Source organism: Chanos chanos, chromosome 7, assembly GCF_902362185.1.
Source record: "Chanos chanos chromosome 7, fChaCha1.1, whole genome shotgun sequence".
Taxonomy (NCBI): Eukaryota; Metazoa; Chordata; class Actinopteri; order Gonorynchiformes; family Chanidae; genus Chanos; species Chanos chanos.
In genome coordinates, this window is record NC_044501.1 from 5,917,378 (window position 1) to 5,936,658 (window position 19,281).

The 19,281-nt window shown below is 40.6% G+C and overlaps 2 protein-coding genes across 2 annotated transcripts; both read right to left on the minus strand.

Moving 5' to 3' along the window:
* Positions 1–1,884: 1,884 nt before the first annotated feature.
* LOC115815909 (polymeric immunoglobulin receptor-like) lies at positions 1,885–14,149 on the minus strand. Its single transcript, XM_030778878.1, has 9 exons — positions 13,861–14,149; positions 12,471–12,533; positions 11,350–11,652; positions 9,947–10,009; positions 7,388–7,690; positions 5,982–6,044; positions 3,359–3,661; positions 1,978–2,040; positions 1,885–1,889 (listed from the first exon to the last, which is right to left on the minus strand). Exons 1-9 carry the CDS (start codon positions 14,147–14,149, stop codon positions 1,885–1,887), a joined length of 1,455 nt encoding a protein of 484 aa, XP_030634738.1.
* An 833-nt stretch (positions 14,150–14,982) lies between these two features.
* LOC115815911 (polymeric immunoglobulin receptor-like) lies at positions 14,983–19,183 on the minus strand. The gene is made up of 4 exons (XM_030778879.1): positions 18,895–19,183; positions 17,503–17,565; positions 16,378–16,680; positions 14,983–15,050 (listed from the first exon to the last, which is right to left on the minus strand). The coding sequence occupies exons 1-4, from the start codon at positions 19,181–19,183 to the stop codon at positions 14,983–14,985; spliced, it is 723 nt and encodes a 240-aa protein (XP_030634739.1).
* Between the last annotated feature and the right edge of the window lie 98 nt (positions 19,184–19,281).

The following is a 19,281-nucleotide window of genomic DNA, read 5'->3' on the forward strand; positions in this document are numbered from 1 at the left end:
TTGAGTTCTGGATTCTAGAGGAACTGTGCCCTAACCATACTTATCCAATGGTCATGACCGTTGTGAGTGAACATCATTTTCTGACTTGCAGTCAAAGCAGAACTCCATCGTAATTAGCTAGTTTTAGCATGTCATACAACTATCTTTCAACATATATATCGAAATGCTTCATCTTGCTTGAAAAAAAAAACAAAAACAAACAAAACTCACCTGAGAGAACAATCCAAATGACAATACGAAAAGTCCACATTTTGACAAACTAACAGATGTTACCTCTATTCCTGCCCAGTACAATACCACAACAGTTGGGAAATTCTAATGTTTTAAACTTATTCTGTCACCTTGCAGTTGGAGTAGCAACAGGTTCTTCCAGAACCATCTAACCACGTTTTAGCTGAGACTTTTTGACAGAAATTTGGCCGTAGCACTAACGATCCTCAATTCCTTGAATGTGTGGCTTGAGACGGTTGCATGTCCTCATGAAACTCACGAAAGAGCAGTAAAGGGAAGTTCTTAGGTCAGAGCAGTGTAAACAGTATTAAGAGTGTTATGGTGTCTGGGGTTGGAGATGCTTTGTGTTTTTGTGCAATCAGCACAATTTTTTTGTTTGTTTGTTTGTTTGTTTGTTACATACCTCAGGCATTTGAGCATCCAACACAGACTTGAACCTCTATGCTGTTGGTACTCACCAGACGAAAAATTGCTTGTGCAAAATCAGCTGTTGTGTAATCGATCAGCTGTTTAACATCAATATTTCTTCACAACTGCTTACATGACATCTGTGGAGAAAACTTTGGTATTGATGCCTGACATCGATACCCGATATCAATATCTGAATACGAACAGTTGAATCTGAACAGTTGTCTGTGACTTGCTTGAGTTCAGTCAGGCTGAGTTTGGTTTAGGCTATATGGAGCTGTCAGATCAGCAAAAAATGAACTACAATTCACTCCAACCAGTTCACTTGGGTTGGGACCCCCACCCCCCCAGTTTTCACTTATGCAAAACTATCTTAGATCTGTGATTACAGCATCGTGGGATGAGTCAGTCATTTGTACATAATGAGAGATAGAGAGAGAGAGAGAGAGAGAGAGAGAGAGAGAGAGAGAAGAGTGCACTCAGTCACAGTATGGTGAAGTCCTGTTTCTCTCTTTCTCTCTCTCTCTCTCTCTCTCTCTCTCTCTCTCTCACACACACACACACACACACACACTCACTCATCTCTGGTCTAACACTCATTCAGTTCTACACTGAATGCCTGTACATAGACTCATCACCATTTTGTTACCATTTACCTCTTGATCATTCTATTTGCTGCTGATTATTGATTCTACCATATCAGTATTGGTTTGCCAAGAAGGATTGATTATGTTAATAAATAGCATCATTGAAATAAACTGTTGTCCTGTCTGTTTCTGCCACAGTATTCACTGAATGCCAACCTCTGCCATCAAAGCACTCCCAATTACCTTCACCAACCTGGTTGTGCATGAGTGTTATGGGTTTAGTAGTGTAATTGTAATACATTAGTACTGCAATACTCTCTAAGACTGTAGCACAGTGTTACAGCTAGTGTATCCCATTAATCTTAGTTGTTTAATTAACAGAATATTAAACACCCAAATTAATGGTTAATAAATTATATGAGACTGATTTATAAACCCTATCACATCTACATCTTTTGGTGTCTCTGTGTTAGGACTGCAGTTGCACCTACACAGTTCATGTTAACAGATACCTATCCTACCAGTCGAATAAGTGGCATGATGCAAGGTTTTTGCCAAATGCTGACGGCTGACAGTAGTATGGTGTGGTAACAAGTTGAGATACAATCATGCACTATCCTGGTGTGGGCCCAATGTTGCACCAGGAAGCCATTTAAACTCATTCTACAGACACAGATAATGGTAAATTCCAATGTTGTAACAGGTAGTGAAGATAGAGGTAAGGTCAATGAACAGTGTTCTTCTTACTAACCTCTATGATCTGTCACAGCGGGCTGAGTAGTCGTCTTCAAAACAGAAGTGGTAATTTCATCATCTGCAGAAAATTGGAGAAGGATGTTTGTTAGGAGTGATGGTGATAATGTGCACGACAAAGAGGCCCAGTAAATCACTTCCCATCTGCAATGCCAGGAAGGAACTATGAACAGGAGGTCTTTATCTCATAGCCTGTACTAGTCATGTTGTGAAAAACTGTGGAAAATGGAGGGGAAAATTGGGGAAAATATGTGGATGTTCTGCATTGACTGATGAAGCACGGTCCCTGGGGTCAGGTAAAGGACTTTGTGTTGATACATAACTGAATGATGACATTGTGTTTGTCCTTGTATTATTACCAGTTGTTTATAGAGAGCACCTGCAGCTGAAATCTACAGCTTGACCAGAACTACAGCTGGAGCTACTGATTCAAATGGTCCAAATTTGACTAAAAAGCTTCAAAGAGTATCTCTGAGGACCATTATGGAGATGTTGCCTGTTGAAGGACCTCCTCTTCATTTTCAGTTAACAAGCCTTGATGTGCCAGGGCAGAGATGGGAGACATGGCCCCCTGACATTAATTTCCTCAGCCAGCTTCTCCACATCAGGATACTGATGTCCTGTCCTCTCATGCCTACTGTCATGAATTGTATCATGAATTTACATCACATATCTATATCTATTTATATCATGCATTTGTTTTTTTGTAATGGTTCTGACCAGTTTTGTGTCTCTTTTTTGCTCTGCAAAAACAAATGCCTGTGTTACTTCCTCACAGATCACGTTGTATGATCATGCATCCTGTCCCTCATGGTACAGCTCTGTTTCTGGGAAATAGCATGTCTGGCTCTTGTCTCTTACCGTCTTTGTTGAATTTAGCAATGACTATGTGTGTGTGTGTGAGAGAAAGAGAGAGAGAAAAAGAGAGAGAGAGAGAGAGAGAGAGAAAGAGAGAGAATGTGAGTACTTGTTTTTGCTAATTTAAGAAGATAGCTGACTGAAAGAATTCTGTTGTACTGGGGACATGTTGGGAAAAGGGTGGAAGACAGAGACAACACTACTAAAAAACCATTGCATATTTGCTTTTTATAAAATATACTGGTAAAACTATTTCTGATAAAACATCTTGGTAAAACTAATTTTGAAAGCATTTTTGGTTAGAGTAGGGTTAGGGTAAGGGTTAGGATTAAGTTGTTATTGTTTACTTTTGTCATAGTTGAAATCAATAGAGTGTCCCCAGAACCTGACATCTGACAAGATCGTGAAATTGGATAAAGGCAAACAAGGGTCTGTGCAAACAATGAATCAATCGATCAATTAATCAGTCAATAAATGAATCTGTTTTAATATACTTAATGTACTTTTGTTTTTAATCTTACCGCCCACAACTGTGACATCCACGTCATGATACATAAAGCCGCCCACTCCACACCGGTATGTCCCAGCATCTGACTTCTGCAGTTTACTGATGGTCACAATGAACTGTCCTGTTTCTGAGTTCTCCACTGTGTATCTCCCATGCGATGGCTGATCAGACTTGATGCTGACGTCATTCCCACCGCATGGTTTCTTACAGACAAACTTTCTGGTTCCCGGCCCAGAATTACGGGCTGGGCAAGTCACATTAATTGTTTCTCCTACATGTGCACGCAGTGACTGGGGGGACATCACAAACCTCTCACCTGTCTCACGCACACACACACACACACACACACACACACACACACACACACAGACACACACACACACGCACACGCACACGCACACACAAACACACAAACACAAGACACACACACACACACACACACACACACACACATGAACACACAGTCCCTTTTTGCTTATTTATTGATTTTGGATTATTCATTGTCTATGAACATGCTAGTATATATTATATTTTTGTTGCTATAGTTGCCAAAAGAGATACTACAGTGCATAGATTACTGTCTGCCTTTTAAGACGTAGGTTTAGGCAGTAATCAGTTCTAAGACTATATTTGAGTTCTGGATTCTAGAGGAACTGTGCCCTAACCATACTTATCCAATGGTCATGACCGTTGTGAGTGAACATCATTTTCTGACTTGCAGTCAAAGCAGAACTCCATCGTAATTAGCTAGTTTTAGCATGTCATACAACTATCTTTCAACATATATATCGAAATGCTTCATCTTGCTTGAAAAAAAAAACAAAAACAAACAAAACTCACCTGAGAGAACAATCCAAATGACAATACGAAAAGTCCACATTTTGACAAACTAACAGATGTTACCTCTATTCCTGCCCAGTACAATACCACAACAGTTGGGAAATTCTAATGTTCTAAACTTATTCTGTCACCTTGCAGTTGGAGTAGCAACAGGTTCTTCCAGAACCATCTAACCACGTTTTAGCTGAGACTTTTTGACAGAAATTTGGCCGTAGCACTAACGATCCTCAATTCCTTGAATGTGTGGCTTGAGACGGTTGCATGTCCTCATGAAACTCACGAAAGAGCAGTAAAGGGAAGTTCTTAGGTCAGAGCAGTGTAAACAGTATTAAGAGTGTTATGGTGTCTGGGGTTGGAGATGCTTTGTGTTTTTGTGCAATCAGCACAATTTTTTTGTTTGTTTGTTTGTTTGTTTGTTACATACCTCAGGCATTTGAGCATCCAACACAGACTTGAACCTCTATGCTGTTGGTACTCACCAGACGAAAAATTGCTTGTGCAAAATCAGCTGTTGTGTAATCGATCAGCTGTTTAACATCAATATTTCTTCACAACTGCTTACATGACATCTGTGGTGAAAACTTTGGTATTGATGCCTGACATCGATACCCGATATCAATATCTGAATACGAACAGTTGAATCTGAACAGTTGTCTGTGACTTGCTTGAGTTCAGTCAGGCTGAGTTTGGTTTAGGCTATATGGAGCTGTCAGATCAGCAAAAAATGAACTACAGTTCACTCCAACCAGTTCACTTGGGTTGGGACCCCCACCCCCCCAGTTTTCACTTATGCAAAACTATCTTAGATCTGTGATTACAGCATCGTGGGATGAGTCAGTCATTTGTACATAATGAGAGATAGAGAGAGAGAGAGAGAGAGAGAGAGAGAGAGAGAGAGAGAGAAGAGTGCACTCAGTCACAGTATGGTGAAGTCCTGTTTCTCTCTTTCTCTTTCTCTCTCTCTCTCTCTCTCTCTCTCTCTCTCTCTCTCACACACACACACACACACACACACACACTCACTCATCTCTGGTCTAACACTCATTCAGTTCTACACTGAATGCCTGTACATAGACTCATCACCATTTTGTTACCATTTACCTCTTGATCATTCTATTTGCTGCTGATTATTGATTCTACCATATCAGTATTGGTTTGCCAAGAAGGATTGATTATGTTAATAAATAGCATCATTGAAATAAACTGTTGTCCTGTCTGTTTCTGCCACAGTATTCACTGAATGCCAACCTCTGCCATCAAAGCACTCCCAATTACCTTCACCAACCTGGTTGTGCATGAGTGTTATGGGTTTAGTAGTGTAATTGTAATACATTAGTACTGCAATACTCTCTAAGACTGTAGCAGAGTGTTACAGCTAGTGTATCCCATTAATCTTAGTTGTTTAATTAACAGAATATTAAACACCCAAATTAATGGTTAATAAATTATATGAGACTGATTTATGAGACTGATTTATAAACCCTATCACATCTACATCTTTTGGTGTCTCTGTGTTAGGACTGCAGTTGCACCTACACAGTTCATGTTAACAGATACCTATCCTACCAGTCGAATAAGTGGCATGATGCAAGGTTTTTGCCAAATGCTGACGGCTGACAGTAGTATGGTGTGGTAACAAGTTGAGATACAATCATGCACTATCCTGGCGTGGGCCCAATGTTGCACCAGGAAGCCATTTAAACTCATTCTACAGACACAGATAATGGTAAATTCCAGTGTTGTAACAGGTAGTGAAGGTGGAGGTAAGGTCGATGAATAATGTTCTTCTTACTAACCTGTATGATCTGTCACAGCGGGCTGAGTAGTCGTCTTCAAAACAGAAGTGGTAATTTCATCATCTGCAGAAAATTGGAGAAGGATGTTTGTTAGGAGTGATGGTGATAATGTGCACGACAAAGAGGCCCAGTAAATCACTTCCCATCTGCAATGCCAGGAAGGAACTATGAACAGGAGGTCTTTATCTCATAGCCTGTACCAGTCATGTTGTGAAAAACTGTGGAAAATGGAGGGGAAAATTGGGGAAAATATGTGGATGTTCTGCATTGACTGATGAAGCACGGTCCCTGGGGTCAGGTAAAGGACTTTGTGTTGATACGTAACTGAATGATGACATTGTGTTTGTCCTTGTATTATTACCAGTTGTTTATAGAGAGCACCTGCAGCTGAAAGCTACACCTTGACCAGAACTACAGCTGGAGCTACTGACTCAAATGGTCCAAATTTGACTAAAAAGCTTCAAAGAGTATCTCTGAGGACCATTATGGAGATGTTGCCTGTTGAAGGACCTCCTCTTCATTTTCAGTTAACAAGCCTTGATGTGCCAGAGCAGAGATGGGAGACATGGCCCCCTGACATTAATTTCCTCAGCCAGCTTCTCCACATCAGGATACTGATGTCCTGTCCTCTCATGCCTACTGTCATGAATTGTATCATGAATTTACATCACATATCTACATCTATTTATATCATGTATCTGTTTTTTTGTAATGGTTCTGACCAGTTTTGTGTCTCTTTTTTGCTCTGCAAAAACAAATGCCTGTGTTACTTCCTCACAGATCACGTTGTATGATCATGCATCCTGTCCCTCATGGTACAACTCTGTTTCTGGGAAATAGCATGTCTGGCTCTTGTCTCTTACCGTCTTTGTTGAATTTAGCAATGACTATGTGTGTGTGTGTGAGAGAAAGAGAGAGAGAGAAAGAGAGAGAGAGAGAGAGAGAGAGAGAGAGAGAGAGAGAGAGAGAAAGAAAGAGAGAGAGAATGTGAGTACTTGTTTTTGCTAATTTAGGAAGATAGCTGACTGAAAGAACTCTGTTGTACTGGGGACATGTTGGGAAAAGGGTGAAAGACAGAGACAACACTACTAAAAAACCATTGCACAATTACTTTTTATAAAATATACTGGTAAAACTATTTCTGATGAAACATCTTGGTAAAACTAATTTTGAAAGCATTTTTGGTTAGAATAGGGTTAGGGTAAGGGTTAGGATTAAGTTGTTATTGTTTACTTTTGTCATAGTTGAAATCAATAGAGTGTCCCCAGAACCTGACATCTGACAAGATCGTGAAATTGGATAAAGGGAACAAGGGTCTGTGCAAACAATGAATCAATCGATCAATTAATCAGTCAATAAATGAATCTGTTTTAATATACTTAATGTACTTTTGTTTTTAATCTTACCGCCCACAACTGTGACATCCACGTCATGATACATAAAGCCGCCCACTCCACACCGGTATGTCCCAGCATCTGACTTCTGCAGTTTACTGATGGTCACAATGAACTGTCCTGTTTCTGAGTTCTCCACTGTGTATCTCCCATGCGATGGCTGATCAGACTTGATGCTGACGTCATTCCCACCGCATGGTTTCTTACAGACAAACTTTCTGGTTCCCGGCCCAGAATTACGGGCTGGGCAAGTCACATTAATTGTTTCTCCTACATGTGCACGCAGTGACTGGGGGGACATCACAAACCTCTCACCTGTCTCACGCACACACACACACACACACACACACACACACAGACACACACACACAGACACACACACACGCACACGCACACGCACACGCACACGCAAACACAAACACACAAACACAAGACACACACACACACACACACACACACACACACAAGAACACACAGTCCCTTTTTGCTTATTTATTGATTTTGGATTATTCATTGTCTATGAACATGCTAGTATATATTATATTTTTGTTGCTATAGTTGCCAAAAGAGATACTACAGTGCATAGATTACTGTCTGCCTTTTAAGACGTGGGTTTAGGCAGTAATCAGGTCTAAGACTATATTTGAGTTCTGGATTCTAGAGGAACTGTGCCCTAACCATACTTATCCAATGGTCATGACCGTTGTGAGTGAACATCATTTTCTGACTTGCAGTCAAAGCAGAACTCCATCGTAATTAGCTAGTTTTAGCATGTCATACAACTATCTTTCAACATATATATCGAAATGCTTCATCTTGCTTGAAAAAAAAAACAAAAACAAACAAAACTCACCTGAGAGAACAATCCAAATGACAATACGAAAAGTCCACATTTTGACAAACTAACAGATGTTACCTCTATTCCTGCCCAGTACAATACCACAACAGTTGGGAAATTCTAATGTTCTAAACTTATTCTGTCACCTTGCAGTTGGAGTAGCAACAGGTTCTTCCAGAACCATCTAACCACGTTTTAGCTGAGACTTTTTGACAGAAATTTGGCCGTAGCACTAACGATCCTCAATTCCTTGAATGTGTGGCTTGAGACGGTTGCATGTCCTCATGAAACTCATGAAAGAGCAGTAAAGGGAAGTTCTTAGGTCAGAGCAGTGTAAACAGTATTAAGAGTGTTATGGTGTCTGGGGTTGGAGATGCTTTGTGTTTTTATGCAATCAGCACAATTTTTTTGTTTGTTTGTTTGTTTGTTTGTTACATACCTCAGGCATTTGAGCATCCAACACAGACTTGAACCTCTATGCTGTTGGTACTCACCAGACGAAAAATTGCTTGTGCAAAATCAGCTGTTGTGTAATTGATCAGCTGTTTAACATCAATATTTCTTCACAACTGCTTACATGACATCTGTGGTGAAAACTTTGGTATTGATGCCTGACATCGATACCCGATATCAATATCTGAATACGAACAGTTGAATCTGAACAGTTGTCTGTGACTTGCTTGAGTTCAGTCAGGCTGAGTTTGGTTTAGGCTATATGGAGCTGTCAGATCAGCAAAAAATGAACTACAGTTCACTCCAACCAGTTCACTTGGGTTGGGACCCCCACCCCCCCAGTTTTCACTTATGCAAAACTATCTTAGATCTGTGATTACAGCATCGTGGGATGAGTCAGTCATTTGTACATAATGAGAGATAGAGAGAGAGAGAGAGAGAGAGAGAGAGAGAGAGAGAGAGAGAGAGAGAAGAGTGCACTCAGTCACAGTATGGTGAAGTCCTGTTTCTCTCTCTCTCTCTCTCTCTCTCTCTCTCTCTCTCACACACACACACACACACACACTCACTCATCTCTGGTCTAACACTCATTCAGTTCTACACTGAATGCCTGTACATAGACTCATCACCATTTTGTTACCATTTACCTCTTGATCATTCTATTTGCTGCTGATTATTGATTGTACCATATGGTCCTGTCTGTTTCTGCCACAGTATTCACTGAATGCCAACCTCTGCCATCAAAGCACTCCCAATTACCTTCACCAACCTGGTTGTGCATGAGTGTTATGGGTTTAGTAGTGTAATTGTAATACATTAGTACTGCAATACTCTCTAAGACTGTAGCAGAGTGTTACAGCTAGTGTATCCCATTAATCTTAGTTGTTTAATTAACAGAATATTAAACACCCAAATTAATGGTTAATAAATTATATGAGACTGATTTATGAGACTGATTTATAAACCCTATCACATCTACATCTTTTGGTGTCTCTGTGTTAGGACTGCAGTTGCACCTACACAGTTCATGTTAACAGATACCTATCCTACCAGTCGAATAAGTGGCATGATGCAAGGTTTTTGCCAAATGCTGACGGCTGACAGTAGTATGGTGTGGTAACAAGTTGAGATACAATCATGCACTATCCTGGCGTGGGCCCAATGTTGCACCAGGAAGCCATTTAAACTCATTCTACAGACACAGATAATGGTAAATTCCAATGTTGTAACAGGTAGTGAAGATAGAGGTAAGGTCAATGAACAGTGTTCTTCTTACTAACCTGTATGATCTGTCACAGCGGGCTGAGTAGTCGTCTTCAAAACAGAAGTGGTAATTTCATCATCTGCAGAAAATTGGAGAAGGATGTTTGTTAGGAGTGATGGTGATAATGTGCACGACAAAGAGGCCCAGTAAATCACTTCCCATCTGCAATGCCAGGAAGGAACTATGAACAGGAGGTCTTTATCTCATAGCCTGTACTAGTCATGTTGTGAAAAACTGTGGAAAATGGAGGGGAAAATTGGGGAAAATATGTGGATGTTCTGCATTGACAGATGAAGCACGGTCCCTGGGGTCAGGTAAAGGACTTTGTGTTGATACATAACTGAATGATGACATTGTGTTTGTCCTTGTATTATTACCAGTTGTTTATAGAGAGCACCTGCAGCTGAAATCTACAGCTTGACCAGAACTACAGCTGGAGCTACTGACTCAAATGGTCCAAATTTGACTAAAAAGCTTCAAAGAGTATCTCTGAGGACCATTATGGAGATGTTGCCTGTTGAAGGACCTCCTCTTCATTTTCAGTTAACAAGCCTTGATGTGCCAGGGCAGAGATGGGAGACATGGCCCCCTGACATTAATTTCCTCAGCCAGCTTCTCCACATCAGGATACTGATGTCCTGTCCTCTCATGCCTACTGTCATGAATTGTATCATGAATTTACATCACATATCTATATCTATTTATATCATGCATTTGTTTTTTTTGTAATGGTTCTGACCAGTTTTGTGTCTCTTTTTTGCTCTGCAAAAACAAATGCCTGTGTTACTTCCTCACAGATCACGTTGTATGATCATGCATCCTGTCCCTCATGGTACAGCTCTGTTTCTGGGAAATAGCATGTCTGGCTCTTGTCTCTTACCGTCTTTGTTGAATTTAGCAATGACTATATGTGTGTGTGTGTGAGAGAAAGAGAGAGAGAGAAAGAGAGAGAGAGAGAGAGAGAGAGAGAGAGAGAGAGAGAGAGAAAGAGAGAGATTATGTGAGTACTTGTTTTTGCTAATTTAAGAAGATAGCTGACTGAAAGAACTCTGTTGTACTGGGGACATGTTGGGAAAAGGGTGAAAGACAGAGACAACACTACTAAAAAACCATTGCATATTTGCTTTTTATAAAATATACTGGTAAAACTATTTCTGATAAAACATCTTGGTAAAACTAATTTTGAAAGCATTTTTGGTTAGAGTAGGGTTAGGGTAAGGGTTAGGATTAAGTTGTTATTGTTTACTTTTGTCATAGTTGAAATCAATAGAGTGTCCCCAGAACCTGACATCTGACAAGATCGTGAAATTGGATAAAGGGAACAAGGGTCTGTGCAAACAATGAATCAATCGATCAATTAATCAGTCAATAAATGAATCTGTTTTAATATACTTAATGTACTTTTGTTTTTAATCTTACCGCCCACAACTGTGACATCCACGTCATGATACATAAAGCCGCCCACTCCACACCGGTATGTCCCAGCATCTGACTTCTGCAGTTTACTGATGGTCACAATGAACTGTCCTGTTTCTGAGTTCTCCACTGTGTATCTCCCATGCGATGGCTGATCAGACTTGATGCTGACGTCATTCCCACCGCATGGTTTCTTACAGACAAACTTTCTGGTTCCCGGCCCAGAATTACGGGCTGGGCAAGTCACATTAATTGTTTCTCCTACATGTGCACGCAGTGACTGGGGGGACATCACAAACCTCTCACCTGTCTCACGCACGCACACACACACACACACACACACACACACAGACACACACACATGCACACACACACACACACACACACACGCACACGCACACACAAACACACAAACACAAGACACACACACACACACACACACACACACACACAAGAACACACAGTCACCATATCAGTATTGGTTTGCCAAGAAGGATTGATTATGTTAATAAATAGCATCATTGAAATAAACTGTTGTCCTGTCTGTTTCTGCCACAGTATTCACTGAATGCCAACCTCTGCCATCAAAGCACTCCCAATTACCTTCACCAACCTGGTTGTGCATGAGTGTTATGGGTTTAGTAGTGTAATTGTAATACATTAGTACCGCAATACTCTCTAAGACTGTAGCAGAGTGTTACAGCTAGTGTATCCCATTAATCTTAGTTGTTTAATTAACAGAATATTAAACACCCAAATTAATGGTTAATAAATTATATGAGACTGATTTATGAGACTGATTTATAAACCCTATCACATCTACATCTTTTGGTGTCTCTGTGTTAGGACTGCAGTTGCACCTACACAGTTCATGTTAACAGATACCTATCCTACCAGTCGAATAAGTGGCATGATGCAAGGTTTTTGCCAAATGCTGACGGCTGACAGTAGTATGGTGTGGTAACAAGTTGAGATACAATCATGCACTATCCTGGTGTGGGCCCAATGTTGCACCAGGAAGCCATTTAAACTCATTCTACAGACACAGATAATGGTAAATTCCAATGTTGTAACAGGTAGTGAAGATAGAGGTAAGGTCAATGAACAGTGTTCTTCTTACTAACCTGTATGATCTGTCACAGCGGGCTGAGTAGTCGTCTTCAAAACAGAAGTGGTAATTTCATCATCTGCAGAAAATTGGAGAAGGATGTTTGTTAGGAGTGATGGTGATAATGTGCACGACAAAGAGGCCCAGTAAATCACTTCCCATCTGCAATGCCAGGAAGGAACTATGAACAGGAGGTCTTTATCTCATAGCCTGTACTAGTCATGTTGTGAAAAACTGTGGAAAATGGAGGGGAAAATTGGGGAAAATATGTGGATGTTCTGCATTGACTGATGAAGCACGGTCCCTGGGGTCAGGTAAAGGACTTTGTGTTGATACATAACTGAATGATGACATTGTGTTTGTCCTTGTATTATTACCAGTTGTTTATAGAGAGCACCTGCAGCTGAAATCTACAGCTTGACCAGAACTACAGCTGGAGCTACTGATTCAAATGGTCCAAATTTGACTAAAAAGCTTCAAAGAGTATCTCTGAGGACCATTATGGAGATGTTGCCTGTTGAAGGACCTCCTCTTCATTTTCAGTTAACAAGCCTTGATGTGCCAGGGCAGAGATGGGAGACATGGCCCCCTGACATTAATTTCCTCAGCCAGCTTCTCCACATCAGGATACTGATGTCCTGTCCTCTCATGCCTACTGTCATGAATTGTATCATGAATTTACATCACATATCTATATCTATTTATATCATGCATTTGTTTTTTTGTAATGGTTCTGACCAGTTTTGTGTCTCTTTTTTGCTCTGCAAAAACAAATGCCTGTGTTACTTCCTCACAGATCACATTGTATGATCATGCATCCTGTCCCTCATGGTACAGCTCTGTTTCTGGGAAATAGCATGTCTGGCTCTTGTCTCTTACCGTCTTTGTTGAATTTAGCAATGACTATGTGTGTGTGTGTGAGAGAAAGAGAGAGAGAGAAAGAGAGAGAGAGAGAGAGAGAGAGAGAGAGAGAAAGAGAGAGATTATGTGAGTACTTGTTTTTGCTAATTTAAGAAGATAGCTGACTGAAAGAACTCTGTTGTACTGGGGACATGTTGGGAAAAGGGTGAAAGACAGAGACAACACTACTAAAAAACCATTGCATATTTGCTTTTTATAAAATATACTGGTAAAACTATTTCTGATAAAACATCTTGGTAAAACTAATTTTGAAAGCATTTTTGGTTAGAGTAGGGTTAGGGTAAGGGTTAGGATTAAGTTGTTATTGTTTACTTTTGTCATAGTTGAAATCAATAGAGTGTCCCCAGAACCTGACATCTGACAAGATCGTGAAATTGGATAAAGGGAACAAGGGTCTGTGCAAACAATGAATCAATCGATCAATTAATCAGTCAATAAATGAATCTGTTTTAATATACTTAATGTACTTTTGTTTTTAATCTTACCGCCCACAACTGTGACATCCACGTCATGATACATAAAGCCGCCCACTCCACACCGGTATGTCCCAGCATCTGACTTCTGCAGTTTACTGATGGTCACAATGAACTGTCCTGTTTCTGAGTTCTCCACTGTGTATCTCCCATGCGATGGCTGATCAGACTTGATGCTGACGTCATTCCCACCGCATGGTTTCTTACAGACAAACTTTCTGGTTCCCGGCCCAGAATTACGGGCTGGGCAAGTCACATTAATTGTTTCTCCTACATGTGCACGCAGTGACTGGGGGGACATCACAAACCTCTCACCTGTCTCACGCACGCGCACACACACACACACACACACACACACACACACAGACACACACACATGCACACACACACACACACACACACACGCACACGCACACACAAACACACAAACACAAGACACACACACACACACACACACACACACACACAAGAACACACAGTCACCATATCAGTATTGGTTTGCCAAGAAGGATTGATTATGTTAATAAATAGCATCATTGAAATAAACTGTTGTCCTGTCTGTTTCTGCCACAGTATTCACTGAATGCCAACCTCTGCCATCAAAGCACTCCCAATTACCTTCACCAACCTGGTTGTGCATGAGTGTTATGGGTTTAGTAGTGTAATTGTAATACATTAGTACCGCAATACTCTCTAAGACTGTAGCAGAGTGTTACAGCTAGTGTATCCCATTAATCTTAGTTGTTTAATTAACAGAATATTAAACACCCAAATTAATGGTTAATAAATTATATGAGACTGATTTATGAGACTGATTTATAAACCCTATCACATCTACATCTTTTGGTGTCTCTGTGTTAGGACTGCAGTTGCACCTACACAGTTCATGTTAACAGATACCTATCCTACCAGTCGAATAAGTGGCATGATGCAAGGTTTTTGCCAAATGCTGACGGCTGACAGTAGTATGGTGTGGTAACAAGTTGAGATACAATCATGCACTATCCTGGTGTGGGCCCAATGTTGCACCAGGAAGCCATTTAAACTCATTCTACAGACACAGATAATGGTAAATTCCAGTGTTGTAACAGGTAGTGAAGATAGAGGTAAGGTCAATGAACAGTGTTCTTCTTACTAACCTGTATGATCTGTCACAGCAGGCTGAGTAGTCGTCTTCAAAACAGAAGTGGTAATTTCATCATCTGCAGAAAATTGGAGAAGGATGTTTGTTAGGAGTGATGGTGATAATGTGCACGACAAAGAGGCCCAGTAAATCACTTCCCATCTGCAATGCCAGGAAGGAACTATGAACAGGAGGTCTTTATCTCATAGCCTGTACTAGTCATGTTGTGAAAAACTGTGGAAAATGGAGGGGAAAATTGGGGAAAATATATGGATGTTCTGCATCGACTGATGAAGCACGGTCCCTGGGGTCAGGTAAAGGACTTTGTGTTGATACATAACTGAATGATGACATTGTGTTTGTCCTTGTATTATTACCAGTTGTTTATAGAGAGCACCTGCAGCTGAAATCTACAGCTTGACCAGAACTACAGCTGGAGCTACTGATTCAAATGGTCCAAATTTGACTAAAAAGCTTCAAAGAGTATCTCTGAGGACCATTATGGAGATGTTGCCTGTTGAAGGACCTCCTCTTCATTTTCAGTTAACAAGCCTTGATGTGCCAGGGCAGAGATGGGAGACATGGCCCCCTGACATTAATTTCCTCAGCCAGCTTCTCCACATCAGGATACTGATGTCCTGTCCTCTCATGCCTACTGTCATGAATTGTATCATGAATTTACATCACATATCTATATCTATTTATATCATGCATTTGTTTTTTTGTAATGGTTCTGACCAGTTTTGTGTCTCTTTTTTGCTCTGCAAAAACAAATGCCTGTGTTACTTCCTCACAGATCACATTGTATGATCATGCATCCTGTCCCTCATGGTACAGCTCTGTTTCTGGGAAATAGCATGTCTGGCTCTTGTCTCTTACCGTCTTTGTTGAATTTAGCAATGACTATGTGTGTGTGTGTGAGAGAAAGAGAGAGAGAGAAAGAGAGAGAGAGAGAGAGAGAGAGAGAGAGAGAAAGAGAGAGATTATGTGAGTACTTGTTTTTGCTAATTTAAGAAGATAGCTGACTGAAAGAACTCTGTTGTACTGGGGACATGTTGGGAAAAGGGTGAAAGACAGAGACAACACTACTAAAAAACCATTGCATATTTGCTTTTTATAAAATATACTGGTAAAACTATTTCTGATAAAACATCTTGGTAAAACTAATTTTGAAAGCATTTTTGGTTAGAGTAGGGTTAGGGTAAGGGTTAGGATTAAGTTGTTATTGTTTACTTTTGTCATAGTTGAAATCAATAGAGTGTCCCCAGAGCCTGACATCTGACAAGATCGTGAAATTGGATAAAGGGAACAAGGGTCTGTGCAAACAATGAATCAATCGATCAATTAATCAGTCAATAAATGAATCTGTTTTAATATACTTAATGTACTTTTGTTTTTAATCTTACCGCCCACAACTGTGACATCCACGTCATGATACATAAAGCCGCCCACTCCACACCGGTATGTCCCAGCATCTGACTTCTGCAGTTTACTGATGGTCACAATGAACTGTCCTGTTTCTGAGTTCTCCACTGTGTATCTCCCATGCGATGGCTGATCAGACTTGATGCTGACGTCATTCCCACCGCATGGTTTCTTACAGACAAACTTTCTGGTTCCCGGCCCAGAATTACGGGCTGGGCAAGTCACATTAATTGTTTCTCCTACATGTGCACGCAGTGACTGGGGGGACATCACAAACCTCTCACCTGTCTCACGCACGCGCACACACACACACACACACACACACACACACAGACACACACACATGCACACACACACACACACACACACACGCACACGCACACACAAACACACAAACACAAGACACACACACACACACACACACACACACACACAAGAACACACAGTCACCATATCAGTATTGGTTTGCCAAGAAGGATTGATTATGTTAATAAATAGCATCATTGAAATAAACTGTTGTCCTGTCTGTTTCTGCCACAGTATTCACTGAATGCCAACCTCTGCCATCAAAGCACTCCCAATTACCTTCACCAACCTGGTTGTGCATGAGTGTTATGGGTTTAGTAGTGTAATTGTAATACATTAGTACCGCAATACTCTCTAAGACTGTAGCAGAGTGTTACAGCTAGTGTATCCCATTAATCTTAGTTGTTTAATTAACAGAATATTAAACACCCAAATTAATGGTTAATAAATTATATGAGACTGATTTATGAGACTGATTTATAAACCCTATCACATCTACATCTTTTGGTGTCTCTGTGTTAGGACTGCAGTTGCACCTACACAGTTCATGTTAACAGATACCTATCCTACCAGTCGAATAAGTGGCATGATGCAAGGTTTTTGCCAAATGCTGACGGCTGACAGTAGTATGGTGTGGTAACAAGTTGAGATACAATCATGCACTATCCTGGTGTGGGCCCAATGTTGCACCAGGAAGCCATTTAAACTCATTCTACAGACACAGATAATGGTAAATTCCAATGTTGTAACAGGTAGTGAAGATAGAGGTAAGGTCAATGAACAGTGTTCTTCTTACTAACCTGTATGATCTGTCACAGCGGGCTGAGTAGTCGTCTTCAAAACAGAAGTGGTAATTTCATCATCTGCAGAAAATTGGAGAAGGATGTTTGTTAGGAGTGATGGTGATAATGTGCACGACAAAGAGGCCCAGTAAATCACTTCCCATCTGCAATGCCAGGAAGGAACTATGAACAGGAGGTCTTTATCTCATAGCCTGTACTAGTCATGTTGTGAAAAACTGTGGAAAATGGAGGGGAAAATTGGGGAAAATATGTGAATGTTCTGCATTGACTGATGAAGCACGGTCCCTGGGGTCAGGTAAAGGACTTTGTGTTGATACATAACTGAATGATGACATTGTGTTTGTCCTTGTATTATTATCAGTTGTTTATAGAGAGCACCTGCAGCTGAAATCTACAGCTTGACCAGAACTACAGCTGGAGCTACTGATTCAAATGGTCCAAATTTGACTAAAAAGCTTCAAAGAGTATCTCTGAGGACCATTATGGAGATGTTGCCTGTTGAAGGACCTCCTCTTCATTTTCAGTTAACAAGCCTTGATGTGCCAGGGCAGAGATGGGAGACATGGCCCCCTGACATTAATTTCCTCAGCCAGCTTCTCCACATCAGGATACTGATGTCCTGTCCTCTCATGCCTACTGTCATGAATTGTATCATGAATTTACATCACATATCTATATCTATTTATATCATGCATTTGTTTTTTTGTAATGGTTCTGACCAGTTTTGTGTCTCTTTTTTGCTCTGCAAAAACAAATGCCTGTGTTACTTCCTCACAGATCACATTGTATGATCATGCATCCTGTCCCTCATGGTACAGCTCTGTTTCTGGGAAATAGCATGTCTGGCTCTTGTCTCTTACCGTCTTTGTTGAATTTAGCAATGACTATGTGTGTGTGTGTGAGAGAAAGAGAGAGAGAGAAAGAGAGAGAGAGAGAGAGAGAGAGAGAGAGAGAGAAAGAGAGAGATTATGTGAGTACTTGTTTTTGCTAATTTAAGAAGATAGCTGACTGAAAGAACTCTGTTGTACTGGGGACATGTTGGGAAAAGGGTGAAAGACAGAGACAACACTACTAAAAAACCATTGCACATTTGCTTTTTATAAAATATACTGGTAAAACTATTTCTGATAAAACATCTTGGTAAAACTAATTTTGAAAGCATTTTTGGTTAGAGTAGGGTTAGGGTAAGGGTTAGGATTAAGTTGTTATTGTTTACTTTTGTCATAGTTGAAATCAATAGAGTGTCCCCAGAACCTGACATCTGACAAGATCGTGAAATTGGATAAAGGGAACAAGGGTCTGTGCAAACAATGAATCAATCGATCAATTAATCAGTCAATAAATGAATCTGTTTTAATATACTTAATGTACTTTTGTTTTTAATCTTACCGCCCACAACTGTGACATCCACGTCATGATACATAAAGCCGCCCACTCCACACCGGTATGTCCCAGCATCTGACTTCTGCAGTTTACTGATGGTCACAATGAACTGTCCTGTTTCTGAGTTCTCCACTGTGTATCTCCCATGCGATGGCTGATCAGACTTGATGCTGACGTCATTCCCACCGCATGGTTTCTTACAGACAAACTTTCTGGTTCCCGGCCCAGAATTACGGGCTGGGCAAGTCACATTAATTGTTTCTCCTACATGTGCACGCAGTGACTGGGGGGACATCACAAACCTCTCACCTGTCTCACGCGCACACACACACACACACACACACACACACACACACACACACACACACACAGACACACACACATGCACACACA

Bases quoted from the DNA above. Each gene is read 5' to 3' on its own strand.
- LOC115815909 (XM_030778878.1), bottom strand. From the start codon at position 14,149: ATGTCCCCCCAGTCACTGCGTGCACATGTAGGAGAAACAATTAATGTG. The intron at 12,534-13,860 runs GTAAGATTAAAA...AATTTTCTGCAG, and splicing joins GGATGTCACAGTTGTGGGCG to ATGATGAAATTACCACTTCT. The intron at 3,662-5,981 runs GTTAGTAAGAAG...TGCGTGAGACAG, and splicing joins CGCTGTGACAGATCATACAG to GTGAGAGGTTTGTGATGTCC.
- LOC115815911 (XM_030778879.1), bottom strand. From the start codon at position 19,183: ATGTCCCCCCAGTCACTGCGTGCACATGTAGGAGAAACAATTAATGTG. The intron at 17,566-18,894 runs GTAAGATTAAAA...AATTTTCTGCAG, and splicing joins GGATGTCACAGTTGTGGGCG to ATGATGAAATTACCACTTCT. The intron at 15,051-16,377 runs GTAAGATTAAAA...AATTTTCTGCAG, and splicing joins GGATGTCACAGTTGTGGGCG to ATGATGAAATTACCACTTCT.